Source organism: Triplophysa dalaica, chromosome 2 (genome assembly GCF_015846415.1).
Source record: "Triplophysa dalaica isolate WHDGS20190420 chromosome 2, ASM1584641v1, whole genome shotgun sequence".
NCBI lineage: Eukaryota > Metazoa > Chordata > Actinopteri > Cypriniformes > Nemacheilidae > Triplophysa > Triplophysa dalaica.
The window spans coordinates 24,427,539-24,443,965 of NC_079543.1; the positions used below are offsets into that span (position 1 = coordinate 24,427,539).

General features: G+C 36.9%; 1 protein-coding gene across 1 annotated transcript; it reads right to left on the minus strand.

Moving 5' to 3' along the window:
- Positions 1-5,744: 5,744 nt before the first annotated feature.
- On the minus strand, positions 5,745-11,823 carry npy2rl (neuropeptide Y receptor Y2, like). The gene is made up of 4 exons (XM_056763658.1): positions 11,382-11,823; positions 9,995-10,650; positions 9,206-9,362; positions 5,745-8,592 (listed from the first exon to the last, which is right to left on the minus strand). The coding sequence occupies exons 2-4, from the start codon at positions 10,627-10,629 to the stop codon at positions 8,263-8,265; spliced, it is 1,122 nt and encodes a 373-aa protein (XP_056619636.1). The 5' UTR covers positions 10,630-10,650; positions 11,382-11,823; the 3' UTR covers positions 5,745-8,262.
- Positions 11,824-16,427: the final 4,604 nt, after the last annotated feature.

Below are 16,427 nucleotides of genomic sequence, written 5' to 3' on the forward strand. Positions count from 1 at the left end.
ATCATATTCTTGACAGGAAGCTGGCGTGGCTCCGCTGGAAATGAATCACGTTATTTCCTAACACAGATGGATTTTGCGTGCAGCCCAACAGAACGCATGAGTCTTGATTATGTGTCGTCCTATGTAATGTCCCCTTTAAGTCATTTCAATTTGCACTTTACATCTTGATAGAGAACAACCAGGGGCACCGAGCTTGAATTATGCTGACAGCAACGTACTGCAATCACTATATCAGAAGAATGTGTTCATCAAAACAAGATTTAATGAACCACAACTAACCAAAATAGCCCAAGAAGAAAGCTGAAAGGAGAATGAATATAAAATAGCCTCGGGACTATACGATTTTGCTTGAGCATTTGATTAATGTGTGATGCTAAGTTCAGGATATCTCCTGATGATAATAGCTCAGCTCTAACGGAGCATTATTAACATAAATCAAGCGTAGGGTTAGTTCTGGCAGGTCATGTGAGTATAGCTTGCATCAGCCGATCACATCAGGTGCAGCTAGTCAACGTTAACCAATAGTCACACACATACACACACACTAGACTGCGTCCTATTTAAGTTGCATTTCTTTACTCCTTATCAGCTGCTTAATCGTGCTGCACTCAAAACCCACCTCCATCCCCATCTCCTCCATTTCTGCCTGTACCTGTCGGATAATTTAATTGAATCCTGTTACGCATCATGAACTGTTCTGGTTCCCCAGGTGGGGGGATATGTATTGCTGCAGTTTCATTCCGCCAACCTTAAAGAGTACATAACTAGGGATTTGTAAGGTCCCACTTTGGTTTATGGAGTATCCAACAGCAAGTTTATGTACATTGAAGGTGTAAAAACACTATTATTTCGCAATAATAGGCAGTTATTCTTACCTTACTTCTTGACTGACTCTCAAATGAATCGTTCCTTTCCGCTAGCCTAGTCTGATGTGATTGACCAGATGGTCTAGTCTGCTGTTATTGGTCTACTGCAAATGTGGTTTTCGCAGGCAGTTCTAGCAAAACGTGCACTCAAAAAATTTTTACTTACGCTTCTGTTAATTTTACTTAACCCATCCTTGTTTACAGTACATAAAGAATCCAAGTTACTGAATTAACAAAAGTTCTGTCAGCTTTACTGAACAAGTGTTTGACTGGTCAACTTAACATTGTTGAGTAGAACGCGGAACCCTATAATATTGGACCTATTGTTGAGTTGACTTAATATAAACAAGTTAATTCAACATGACTGGTTGAGGGGGGGTTTCGTTCTCCGGATGCTTTGTGTAAGACTGCATTTAGGCAGTAAATCTCGAAAATTTGTATTATTTGAAGTGTTTTTCAGTAAACAAAAGAATACTTGTTTGTGCTTATCGTTCATTTATCTTTGAGGTTTAGAAGAGTTTGTTGTATTTTTTAGTTTTAGGGTTTACATTGTTTTAAAGAGTGGTACATATGCTTAGGCTGTGAGAGGTTTATGCGTGCCTATTGCATCATTCAATGAACTTTAACTGTGTTAATGTCAGTAGTGAGATGCCTCTCATCTGATCTGCTCATTATGTTTTGACTTACATACAGTAAGTCTGTATATAGTTTATGTATGACAACAAAAAGTACCATTGAGGAGGTTAAATATTGCCTTTAATTAACTTAAAATAACTAGTGCAATTGGAATGGTTTGGATTCACTCAAAAAAGTTATTTCAACATTACTTGCATTTAATTTGTTCATTACAAATAAAGTTTTATTTTTTCAAATTACTCTATATTATTGAGTGGAACCACTTGACACAGCTTTTTTAAGTAAATTCAATAAATACATTTTTTGAGTGTAGACGGGGACTATATGTAGCGACGTACATTTGCGACGGTTCGCGAATCGAACTCGGGACGACTTATTTGCATGATTCAGAATCGACTCTGAATAACTTATTATTATTCATTCACCTTCGGATTTACAACTTTGCAAACTGCTTACTTTCAAACACGGCAACATTACCCAATGCATGAAATCTAATCTCTTTAAATATATGCAATAAACGTTTACATGTATTAATCTTAACATATTTTATTTGACATCTTGAATGAAGTTCTACGGTTTGTTTACTCCACTTTGAAGGAGACTATTATTAGGAGAATGATATTTGTGTGGAACAACATCTGTACTGTGTTAAAAAAGTCCCCTGATTTCTCTCTAATTTTATGATAATGGACTGGGATGTAAGAGTTGCCAAACTCCTGTCACCATCAGCAGACAGAAGACACAACATGATTCAATCGAGAAGAATGTGTTCTTGCATCGACATTGCTGATCCTAAATTTGTGTTGTGTAGTCTGATCCTTGGCAGAAACTCTACTCCGGTTTGCCAAGAATGAGGTCTAATGATTATTTTGTGTTGTTATTAGTGATCTCAAATCTGTGTTACTCCAATAATAGCATGCACTTATTTTGAACAGACATAAACACGACTTTGTTCTCTGTTGTTTCCAGATGGATAAATATCTATAGGAAACTATACAAGATACTAAACTTTTAAATCTCTTGAAGTTTTCTTTTTTTGCCAATACCATAGTCACCATTGGCTTGCTCAATGGGGAACATGTATTCCTCGCACAAAATAGGCTAAATATTCTCTTTCTATGATAAAGTATGATATCATGTGTACTATTATGCAAACTCTTAAAAAAGTTAAGGTGCTTTACAAAACCAAAGAAGAACCTCTTTGTGTCTAAATGGTTCCATAAAGAACGTTTCGGTTAAATTCTGTCCCATTCATAAACTGGAATTGAACAACCCTTTGATCCCTAAATAGCCTACTTAGAAGTAGCTAGTTTTTATGTGCAATATGATAAGCCTCCAGCCTCAAGCATATCCTAACCTTAAAATCCAATTGGTTGATTCTGTGTTGCCTTGGGACCGACAAGGATGTTGATCCAGTACCGTGTCTCACTCGAGTAAATCACATTAAGCAGAAGGCAAATTCATGGTTTCAGTTCGTATTATCGCTTTTATCAGCTGCCTGAGTTATTAGTATTAGCGGCAGTGTCCAGATGGTTTCTGCTGTAGTTGTAGATCATTCTCCTTCCCTAGATTTATTACATTAAAGTGTACTTGATGAACTGCACACTGCCTGACCTCTAGCCTATTAGTGCCCTTGTGACGGTACACTGATTTATCTTCTTCAAGTTACGGTTCTTTAGCTATAACCGATGAGTTATAATATTTCCTTTGGCAATATAAAGTAAACCTTTGTAGGGAAAAAGACAGCTGTGCAGATTCTGCATGTGATTTGGAAGTCTATTGTTGTTCTCTCTGCATTTATTCATGAGGAAAAATACAGATTGATATACAAATGTTGAATTTGAAGGCAGTTAATACTGGATTCTTCGCTTGCTTCGGTCATAAAAAGTGATTTCATCCATCATATTTATATTCATCATCCTACTGTCGTGATTGAACGCATACATCAATCATTCATCAGTCTTTTGTGAAATTCTCCATGAAAGCAAAAACCAATGAAGCCAACGAAACATTAATTTGATTCTCATGTTAAATTTTCCCGCATTCTTGTATTAAAATAATTAGCACATTGAACAGGTCATTATCATGTAATTATCATAATATGACAGCAATTATATTAAAAATGATCCATTCAAATATCTCACATCATCGCCTTGATCTTTCTATTTCAACGATAGTCAATAATTCATTCATTCAAACTGAAAAATGTGTAAGATTCAGTTATGTACATGTATCAATAAGAACGTTTAGACTGTTTCCAAAACATTACATTTTATTTGTGGTTGTCACATTTTAATATGTGGATAAGTTTTTATTATTTCGGTATTGATTGTGTTACTGTTAGCAAGTGCAAAGTCAAAGTGAGTTTACGGTGAATAAATAAGACCAATTCTTCCTTGTGAAGAAAATACATATTTCATAGTTAATGTTTTTGCATACTTATACAAAATTTTACAATACCATCCGAATCTGCCAAATTATTTTTGTCAGACAATATTTGTAATTACTTCACAAAAGTGCTGGGTTGTTTTTGACCCATGCTGAGAAAATATTGGTCAGAACACACAGCTGGGTAAAAAATGACCCACTGTTGGGTTATTTCAACCCATTTGATGGGCTGTTCCACACATGGTTGGGTAAAAACAAGCCAGCACTTTTTAGAGTGAAGAGATGACAGAGTAGTCATCTGAGAAACCCAATCACGTCCAAATGTGAATGTCTGTAATTTCAGAGTTTAGACACTAAAAAGGTTTGGATAAAAACAACCCAACGTGGTATGTTGTCTACCCAAGATGATGAATAAGCCCAATTATGGGTTACTTAAACTCCACAGGTTGTCTCAATTTTTTTGGGTTGCAGCAACCCAATGTGCCTGTTATGTTTTTCAAACAACCCAAGCCAATGTTTTTAGAGTGGTTATTTTCACAACGTTTCCTCGTGTTTCGCCCTTACACAACCTAGTGGGAAGCTCTGTTCTGCCTGCTGCACGTCATGCATTATGGATACAGACATCTTGCCACCCGGCGAGGAAATAAAAATAAAATCAACAGCCGAATCACGTAAACTGCTAAGACTGGATAGGAGTGTCAGGCAAAGCAATAAACTTCATCTCTTCATCTCAGTTTATTCATATTTATTATAAGCAGCCAGATGTATAAAATAATGTGAAGTTTGTTTTAGAGAGCCAGTGAAAGAGAGAGAGAGAAATAGGTTGACGTGGTGAAACACCAAGCTATCCATTGGCATTCTCATTTATTTCAATGCCAGGTGCTTGCAGGTGCCCACAGCCCTGCAAGTTAATGACCTTGTCATGGTTGCTGCCATATTTGCTTCATTGCAGTCAAATCTGGTGCAAACTACGTGAGCATTTAAATGTGAACCTAGATCCAATTTATACTATAGATCAGATTTATGTATACCCATGCACAAAGCGCCATATATATCACAGCATCAGACAAAGATTGTAGGGGCTCCGGGCACAAGTGCAGCAACTCCTGAAATATAATGACATTTTTATGATTTGTTGCAAGAAGCCCCCCCAAAAAACTGTGTTAATGGCCACAGCTTTGTGGTCTGACCAGCTTTGGAATGACATGAGGGAAAGTAAATGATGACAGAATTTTGATTTTAGGGTGAACGATCCGTTTAACAGACCTACCTCAGAGAGACAACTAAAATGTATTGTTTGACTAAATAAAATCGTTTTCGCACGGCTTGTGTTTTATGCAGTGAGCTTGTTTGATGTACAAGTACATTAGGACCGCATGAGCTCTTATCTTAAGCCCCATGTGTGGAAACAAAATAAGAAATCTGAACTGAGATCAGGACGATCAATATCAGCATTAGCAAACCACCTGACCTCAGTTGTATAGTGATTGCTGACCATTTTAAAGGGATCGTCCACCCGAAAATGAAAATTCTATCATCATTTACCAAACAGATCTCATCCCCTATTTACTGCCATAGTATTTGTTTTCTTTACAATGGCAGTAAATGGGGCATGAGATCTGTTTGGTTACTGACATTCTTCAAAATGTCTTTCTCTGTGTTCATCAGAACAAAAACATTTATATAGATTTAGAACAATCTCAGGTTGAGTAAATGATAACAGAATTTTCAGTTTGGGGTAAACTATCCCTCTAAAATTGATTTATTTTCTTTTCAATGTATCAAATAAATAGTAACTTACACAATAAAAACAAAAAGAACAAATATTTTGGTATATATCATGTATTTGCAGGTGGGCAATTCCAGTGTTATGGACGTGACATTTTACGTTAAGGACGTGACATAAAAATGCTTAGAGAATGAATTTGTTACAAATATATTGAACCATCTGTTTACATTTTTCTAAACCCCGGTCAAAAGAGTCTAAACATAAAAAAGTCAGTCTATGCAAAAAAAACTATTTTTAAAAAGGGAAATAAACATGCGTTATGGATGTGACAAAAATGGACAAGATTTTTGGGAGACGATAAACTTTGTGGGATTTATGTAAAATAAAATGGACAATCCTGAACCAATAATACCCAATGAATGGAGAAGGGATGCCTGTTTATAGAACATCATATAGTTACTTTATATTAATGTTCATGTGTCCATTTATGAGCATATATGCAGCGTTTATGGATGTAGCAATCCTGAAAATGGCACTTACCTGACTATGAAAAATCATGCACTAAAAATAAAACAAATGCTTTACAAATATGAAGAGAGATCTCATATGGGTATTTGAACCACCAAATGTTAAAATCTGTGCTGTAACAATAGTAAAAACCGCTGGTAAAAACTTTATTTTTTCGTGGTAAGGTTGACATTTTCACGGAATTGCCCAGGTGCTGTTCATTTAAACACTATATATAACATTTCACAAAAACAGAGTACACAAATAGAGTATGCATGTCCATAAATACTGTGTCAATAGATCGTGTTGAATTTTGGACCCATTAAAATGTTTTCATACTCAAATCTGATTAAAAAATGCTGGTTAATAAACACCAGCAGCTGTTTGAGTAAGACTTTCACACATGAACTAATTAAAATAAAATCTTTCACGTTTTAAAGTTCCCTGAAGAACTAGAAATGTGATTTTGTTTACTTTCTGTGTCATCTAAAGTAATGAGGCACCAGTTGAAAGAGACTTACATAAGATGGGCGGTTTGACATTCTGACTCATCATCGTCTTGTCCTTGTTTTAACAAGAATTTTCTGGGTTGAAAACTATAGTTAAAGTTAATCTGTGGCATGCTGTCGATCACCAAAAATAATAATGTGGACGATACAGCTCCCAGGAAATGTCCATTTTTATATGAGCATTTTTACAGTGTAGGTATTATAATTTTTTATTTTACAATACCATAATATGAATGCATAAATTTACATCGCTTTGTATTTGATAATTTCCTCTTGAAACCACCCCAGCACAGGTTGAATTACAACCCCATGGGGTTCAACCCGACGATGGGTTGAAAATAACCCAACATTTATTAGAATGTATCCATCTTTTTGGCCCATTTCCATATAAGCCGGAATTGAATGTCTTTAACGTTAAAATGTCTTTCCTGTAAAGCCGCTTTGCCACAGTGGAAAACTGTGAAGAGGGCCATAAAAACAAATGTAAATTGATAATGGACAGCATGCCACGGATATTGTCATCAAAGTAAGATTTGTATTCCATTCAACATACAAACACAGCAAACATAGCTCGATTTCTATAACCGTTATACATTCTGAATAATTCTCAATTTACATACTAAAACTGAAGCGAGATGCACACAGTGTTAATTGAAGCTGGCATTCTCATTTCCTGCATTTAGCAGGTTTAAGAAAGTCATCTTGTGCCGAACTGTACAGAAATATATCAGAAATCTCATAACTTGCATGAGTCATCTATTTTGCTTAAAGCAGCTTTGAATTATTTTCTTTTGGGACATCACGGCACATAAGAAAATAAGACGTTTTTCATATTGATTTACCATCATGTTGATATAACATCATTCACCGCATCTTTGTACACTGTAAGGCAGATTATGTATGCTTTATGTAATATTCATAGCGTAGATTGTTTTTTAAATATTATTGATTTATCACATAATACATTCAAGTGGCAAAGTGGTTGCAAAGGTGATACAGAACAGACATTGTACAGAAGTCACATTTTCCATCACAGTACAATGTTGCTGTCATTTTACATCTATAGTTGAAATATTTGCTCATGCACAGCTGTATAGGGTTATGTTATAAAAAAGGTGATCCAGCCCTTCTTCTTTTCTCCATCGTCTATCAAGTGCACATCAAAGATGACTCTTGTGCTGTATTTTAGATTAACTACGAAATACAATCATTGTTTGTGTAAGAGAAGTACTGGACCGGCAGACAGTCTCTCGCGGTTCAACAGAGCGTGCATCGCAGCTCTTCGTGTTGAAACATTCATACTGCCGTGGTAAAAACATCTCTCTTCTGCCGTTGGGAGTCTAAAGGTAAGCCCTGGTATTCCTCTGAGCAAATTACTTTCACATGAAAAGAGACGCAATTTGCTGTTAACACTTTATCAGAGCTATTCGAGTGCACGACCCACCCTTAACTCCACATAAGCTACTGCTTTCATATTCTTTATAGATTCAAAAGTCTTTTTAAGGTGAAGACATATATATATATAAATTATAAACATATCCATCTTGCTCACGCACTGGTGGAGATGATGAGAAGATTGATCTGCTCACTCTGGAATTTGTTGGCCCATCGCACTTATGAAATGAACTCAGACGTCTGTCGCATTGAGATGCGGTGTCACCATATCTTGGGCTTCCAAAGCCTTTTTGTTTTTTTTGCGGACCGCTGTGCTGCCCTGGGTTTCGGCGTGGTGGGAATCCAGCCGTTCCTGGCAACGGAAGACGGCGACGAAGGCGCAGCGGTAGTTCCGGTTCATCCAGCCGTATAGAAGTGGGTTGGCGAACGTGGAGCACATGGCTACAATGTGGAATAGGGTGTAAAGTAGACGGAAGTCTTTCATGACCAGCACGTTGATGTCGATGTCAGTGGCGAGCTGGAAGGCGTGGAAAGGCAGCCAGCTAACCGCAAAAACCACAACCTAAAATAAAAGGTGAAATAATTGGTTATAGCAAAAAGTCATATATGCAAGACTTATATACCATTCATATACCAAACTTTTTTTAAGGCTAATTCACACTGATCTGGTACACAAAAGGTTGTTGGATTAGTTTGAAACCCCTGTTGGCTATTTGGAAGAATGTTTGTAACCAAACAGTTCTTGGCCACTATTGACTACAATAGTAGGAAAAATTACAATGGAGGTCAATAGTGCCCCAGAACTGTTTGCTTTCGTTCATTCTCAAATATTTTCTTTCGTGTTCAGCAAAACAAAGAAATGTATACAGATTTGAAACAACTCGAGGGTGAGTAAATAAAGACAGAATTTTCATTTTTGGGTGAACTGTTCCTAAGATAAGTAAACCTACAACATAAACATCAGAACACATTTATAAATCCTTGTCAGAATTCATATGTTTTGAATAGTATTGTAGGAAAATGGTAGAATATTTTAAAATGATGTTAACTGGATTTTAACCTACTGAAACCCTAGTTAAGCCGATTTACCTGAACCAGCTAAAAATGAAAGGTGTTTAACTATAGTGAATATAGCTAAACTGTCACTGTCATTGATTCAATTGTTCTCTACGCACCATCATCACCAGCATCTTGGTGGTCTTGCGTCGGTGCTGGTGCCTGTCATTGCGGCCAGCTGGACCGACGTGGCTGCGGAGTTTACTCCAGATACGGATGTATGCGAAACAGATGACTGCTAGAGGCAACACATACTGCAGCAACAGCATAGAGATTCTGGAGAAATGACAAACCACCATCATCACCACATCTCGGCACAGTTAAAGATGCTTTTATAAAAGAAATGAACAAACTCTGACTCATGTTGCAATCTTATTATTTAACAAACAAGATATTGCAAATATAAACATGTGCCATGATGAGTCACACTGAGGCATGAACCGACCTAAAACCCTATCAAAGAATATACAACTTTTAAAATACTTGACAATACTTTAGCTATTTTATTCCATTATGCATTAAGTTTCCTGGTTCAAATATGGAGAGATCTTTGTTTGTGCCATCAGAGTGCATTATAATCATCATGTCTGGTTTTATAAACATCGAGAGTAATAAATAAGTATAGAGACATTTGAATATATGAATATTATATACATTTAGTGCAATGTGTGAAATGGCACAAAGGTCACTCTTTTACAGCTCAGGTGACAAAATGGAGCGAAAACTATGCTTCAAATTAAGACTCAGCTATTTGTCATTAAAAATATAGAAAAAGTTAATATATATCGAGCTAGAAATATTTGAGAACCAGGTGACATAAGCAAAAGGCTCCATTTGTTTTCCATTTATCTAGGAGAAACTACTGAGATGTTATTTTTATTCACAGACAGCTTCATTAAAATACTCACGAGTATATCGTGCCATCTGTGCTACTCCCGGGCCACTTCTCCGTACAAACTTCAATGGAATCATCTGGAGACAGCTCCACAATCCCATACTCCCTAAAGATGGCCAGCGGGCTTGCCAGAACGGCGCTTATCACCCAGGTGACAGCAATGACCAGAAAGCAGGTGTCCTTCGTCATGCGGGTATCTAGATGGTAAATGATGCATCTGTGCCGATCCAGAGCAATTACATTTAAAGTAACCGTAGAAACGTGGACGGCCAGACCCTGAGCGTACGGAAGAGTGAAACAAAGAACTTGTCCGAACTTCCATTCTCCCAGTAGAGTGTAAGCCAGAGTAAAAGGGAGACACAAGGTGTTTACGAGCAGATCAGCCACGGCAAGGTTTGCGATAAAGAAATTGGTGACGGTGCGAAGCGTCTTGAATTTGAAGACAACGTAAATCACCAGGGAGTTCCCCACCACGCCCAAAATAATGATGGTACAGTACGCCAGGATCAGGACAACCTGGACACCAAGAAGCTTGGTGCTGTCCCCCAGCTCTAGAAGGGCATGGTTCAGGGTCACGTCAGATGAATCCTCACCAATGGCCGGATCTTTGCTCCCAAAGGAGCCATTGATTAAATTGAGGGAATCCATTTGTCATATTGCCATGTTACGCTGTGATAGATGATAGATAGATAGATAGATAGATAGATAGATAGATAGATAGATAGATAGATAGATAGATAGATAGATAGATAGATAGATAGATAGATAGATAGATAGATAGATAGATAGATAGATAGATAGATAGATAGATAAAATATCATTCAAATAAACAAAATTTATTTGACATAAAGTGTATTGTGTTTCTCTAATATGAAAAAACCCCACATCCAATGCATGCAAGGAAATGCATTGACAACACTGAATCAGGTCAACATTCATATTACACTTACCAGTGACCATTAGATCTCCACCCAGGAGTATGAATTTTTTATATAGCCTTGCAGAGAACGCACGCCAAGAAAAAAAACATCTAGCTGATCTCACACTGTTTCTTTCCGTCTTCTCTATTCCTGCGCATCCTCGACGGCAAAAAACTTGTCAGGTTCTTTCGTTAAACCAAATATATTTGGCTCGTTGAGAACTCTAGTCTTTATCCAAGAGCTCAGCCTGATATGAACAGGTACACGGTACATCACGCGCGCACATTATAGTCCTAGAAACTTCACGGCACACTTCCTTGTGCGCGGATACGCGCGTTTCCAATGTTCCGTGACCGAGCGCAAAGTAAACGAGGACACAGCGATTTACAAACCATCGTATACCTTATTATATATTCCCGCTGTATGGGTGAAAATAAAATGCGTGTTTGGGACACAATAGCGTATAGTGAAATGACTCACCGATGTCTTGCCAGTGTCCAACGATCCGCTCATCACCTCAGGATGCATAACGAGCAGGGTAATAAAATAGATAAATAAAAAAACATTCATATACTTAATTAAAAAATAACAACACCTTTAAATAACGCTATACATTGTTTTGCCCTGGAGGAAATTGCGAGGTTCAGGTGAGGTGGGCAGCTCAAGCGCCTCTGACGCGCACGACGGAATTACACTCATTCACAGTGTGGATGGATGGAAGCCAAACCCACAGTGTTTTCAACAGAGACGAGAGGGAGACAGAGACGGATGAAGATGCTTATGATGATTTATCTTTCTTATATTGAAACCGAACTGACCTGACATCTCCTTTGCGCACACACAAAGCGCAGCAAGGCACATTTTGAATGGTGATATGAATTATTTTAATGGGATTTAAAATGAGCTCTTACAGATCAACTGGAGTCAATAAAAAAAGACTTGAAAATTCATTATGGACAGACTCAAGGAAAAGCCATTCTGGTGACATTGCTTTTTCCTAAAGGTAATCTTGTTTTTGTGTCAAATGTGGGAAGTCAATTTAACATCTTGAATTAGCACAAAAACCTTACTGCATTTAATGCAAATGGATGTGTTTTAAATGTGTGGGCTAATTTCCAACATTAAATACCTTTCAGTATGTTTGACTTCCCATTTTGCTTTTGTTTTGATACTGGAAATCTTAATACACATAAAAGACTGACATGAATTCAATCAATAAAATAGTTGTATTTAAATTTTACATTTTACCCAGCTTCAACTTTGGAGTGCAACATTAAGACATACCCTCAAATCAGACTGTAAAACTCATTAAGTCTGTCCATCACTTTGTGTATGAACTAATTATGCAGAACAGGCTACAGCCAACTACTGATGCATAAGTATCTTGTCAGGAGAAATCTAATGAATTTTTTGCTCAACCACCCTTTTGTAAACTGTTGTCATAGCAATAAATCATTTATCCCCAAACAGTCCAGGCATAATATTTATCTGAAAATGGTCTTGACTGACTGTGTGTTTGGCAAATGTGAGTGTGTGTGTGTATTTAACATACTTATTCGGCGGCAGGGTGAACTCTGGCCAAAGACGTTGTGATATATTGTATGTGTGCTTTGTCATGTTTCTGCACCTTGATGTCACACTATGATATATAACGGTGGTTTAATGATGTAGATTAGCTCAGCTCTTGCCTACACAGTGAACTGAAACCAAATGTCTCATGTTACAGCTCAGAAATTGAAAACGTTTTTCTGTTTACCTTCAACTGAAATAGCAGTCTTCTCCAAAATTGTGTTCCCCACCTGCACAATGCAAAAGAAAACAGTGACGCAACCAAATAGGTTTCTCCAATTACAATCAATGGAATCTGCATTGCAAACTCAGATTATAATCACTGCTCACTTGCCGGGTAGATAACATGCTAATGTTGAAGGTTTTAGCTCTGGAAATGATCTCATTTGCATGTTAACAAATGTATAGCATAAGTGTGTCTAGATTTGTCTTTAAAGGGGCAATATTACCAACATTACATAGTTTTCATGATGCTATTTTTCCAACTGTAAGGTCCATTTTCAATGAAAAACTTTTATTAGGATGTAACGTAATGGCTATATACATATATATATATATATATATATATAAGCGCATGAACAGAATGTAATATAGTATAAAACAGAAAAACATGTTAACATAAAAGAGAATTAAAAATGGATACTGAACTCATGAAAAAACAGGTCTTAAATACACAGGGGAGCATAATAAATGGAAACAAAAAACAGGTGCGGGACCAATGAACAACTACTAATGAATGAACACAGGCAAAACGGGAACAGAACTAAACCAGAACAAAACATAACAGAACCGTAACACATGACCACTGCATAACTTTTTCTAACTCAGATTTAAACGTGATGTGTGTATTTTTTGGAGGAATGTTATACATAACTATGTCTTCAGAGGTGTATAAATGTTTTCATAACCTTTAAATAAGCTATTTCTATATGCACCATGGATCCCTTTACATAGAATTTGTAAACAGTAGCCCTAAACAAAAAACTTTTGCATTTCGTTAGTTATGTTATCAACTTTTGCAAAGAAAGGAAAATGTTTCAGCCACCATAGTGCTTCAAAAATGAGGGATGGAGTGAACCGTTGGTTGGAATTTGCAACCTTACCACTAGATGCTGCTAAATTTCAAACACTGGGCCTTTTAATGGGAAATTTTGGTGTGTTTAAAACTTTTGCTGTAAAGTATACCAGCTATAAGCCCCTTTTTCCAAACAGTATGACAAAACAATCCGTGCCACAAACTGTTATGGTTAGACTGAAACGGATAAGGATTTTGTTAAACAGTTCGGCCACGCATTGCTTGAGATCCTTTAAAAGAATATACAAAGCAGCTGCTTTTCCTAACAGTCAAGATTAGCACAAAGTTTCTAACCTTCCAGTGTTTAGGAAAAACGATAAATCTTATAAATATAAAAGTCACCATAAATGGGCAGAACGATGAGTATTTTCGGCCGGAGTTGAAGTTATGGGAGTCATTGGGAAATCAATCTGTTATGTTTTCTGATGACACCAAGGATGCTAGAATTGCACGTTTCAGCTTTAAAGTGTATTATAAAACAGGTCAGATCACATCTTTCTACGGGATGAGGTGGATTTCAGCATATTTATGTCACGTTGTCTTTCTGTCAATCTTACTCTCTCAGCTTCCACTCGTTTACCCTTAGCATGAGTTCATAGAGAGCCTTGAGCTTCTTTCTCTCTCTCTCTCTGAGGATACTAACACAAATATAAAATTATATTCGGGAGGGAAATATTGTATATCTTCCACAGAAGTGTATAGTGTGGTCATCATTTACGTTACGGTATGCTTGCACAGCACAAAAGTAGCAGATTTAGCCAGATCCATTATCATGATCTATATCTGTGCAAAGAAGACAAATTGAACCCATAAAGTCCTCAAGACCTGATAGAGAAATAACACTACCGAGCATGGACTATAATCTAAAATGAGAAAGGACAGAAGCTTTCAGTGTAGCAAAACTCAGAATCAAAATATTAACAAATTGCGACGTGGCTTGTGATTAAGAATACAATTAGCCACATAATGGCTGTTTGGTTAAAATGGCTAAAATGGAAAAGTGACTGCGATCCTGTTTTTGTAATTTGATGTTAAAGCATTATAGTGAAGGAATGTTTTTCATTCAAAAACACCCCTTCCATTTTTTTTTCTATCCAAATGCTGCTGGCTTAAAAAAAAAGTGATTTTAATGGCTTCTGACGTGACTGAGGATGTGTATGTATTTGGTCGCAGGTGAATTCAAGCATGTGAGCACGGACGGTCTGAAGTGACCTGTTCTGGCAACACAGAACATACAGACAAGCACACGGGTCTATTTGACTGTATTAGAGAGATCATCTCATAGACTTCCATTATTAAAAACCTTTCAAGCACCTGTGTAGGCTTGTGATTTTTTCTATCCCCAAAAATGACGCTCACATAAATCTAATGGCATTAATAAGCCAATATTTTTTTAGGCAAAATAGATGTCAACACACTAATCATTCTTTCCTGGAAAGTGTGTATATTTTTATTACCTTAGATAGAATACTTGATATAAGAATAAATTATATTACCCTCTGAATTGGCTCTATCTCTCTCCTCTCCACCGCTACCTGATGTGTGGTGTGCGCTCTGGCGCCGTTGTACTGCGGCTGCCGTCGCATCATCCAAGTGGATGCTGCACAGTGGTGGTGGTTGAGGAGAGACCCCCCTCATATGATTGTAAAGCGCTTTGGGTGTACAGCAATACACAATAAAGCGCTTTATAACTGCCTCATTCATTCTATATTTCTATCTACATACACAGAGGGTTCCTTGCATGGAATTTGTCATGTTGTTTTTACAACTGCTCTACAGAACGCGTTTTGTAAATACTTTATCTGTGGAGTGAGGTGCAATTCCCAACCTCACCGCTAGATGCCGCAAAGTTTTATACAATGGGCCTTTAAACAAATGTAAAGTATATATTTTATAAACTTAAGCAACTTCGAAACTTCTTTTCAGTTCAGTATCTGATAACAAATCCTTTTCTTATCCGAACATTGTCAGATAGAGGATCTTTATTTGTCTGATGGGAGAAGCTGAGAGCGTTTATGCAATTGTCTGTGTGATTATCATTTCACAGCGAAAGCAATTCTTTGCACCATATAAATGACAGATAGACAGGCAGACAGAGCGTGGAAAGACTGCAAACACGTGCGTGCACACACACATGGAGACAGACACCAGTTGAAGTTTGAAAGATGTCTGAATTATAATGAAATACAAAATAACTTTCCATTTTGAGTGACTTAAAGGTTATTTGTAAAGGGCACAGATTGATAAAATACACAGTCATAACTGAATAGAAAAATCAATCGACAGTCAAAATTGGAATCAATTGTATTTGCTTTCTACTAGTGTGCAAATATTTATCAGTGCATGTTATTGCATCCAAGAAAAAAAACAATGTATATTTTTTATAATCTTTCATGAAAGTGTATGCCTCAAGGCTCAACCAGTCATTTTATTTTACAACCCTAACCACTTGCCCTTCACTATGGAAGCGCACTTTAATCCATCTAGATTTATTTGCTTCTCTGTTTCAGCTTGAAACAGTATAATCAACACAAAATGTATTTTACGAGGTGGCTAATTCGTATGAATTCATTTGAACTTATTCGTACAATTTGCTTTTGTTCCAGTGACGTTAGGTTTAGAGTTGGAGTTAGGGGCGGGGCTTCAGTATTGCTTTTTCTAATAATCGTATGTTTTTCGTATATCATATATATGAATTAGTCACTTTGTAATATACGTACAAATTCCCGTGGGATCAGGTTTTTATTACAGGCCAACCTGATTTTATGGGATTTCGTAACTATTTTAGTTAAGGAAAGGAATTTCTATGTTTTAGTGCGATGTTTTCAGAGGTGTTTGAAGTAGAGGTCTGCGCGAGACTGTGCTTTTCGTCCTGCTCCCGC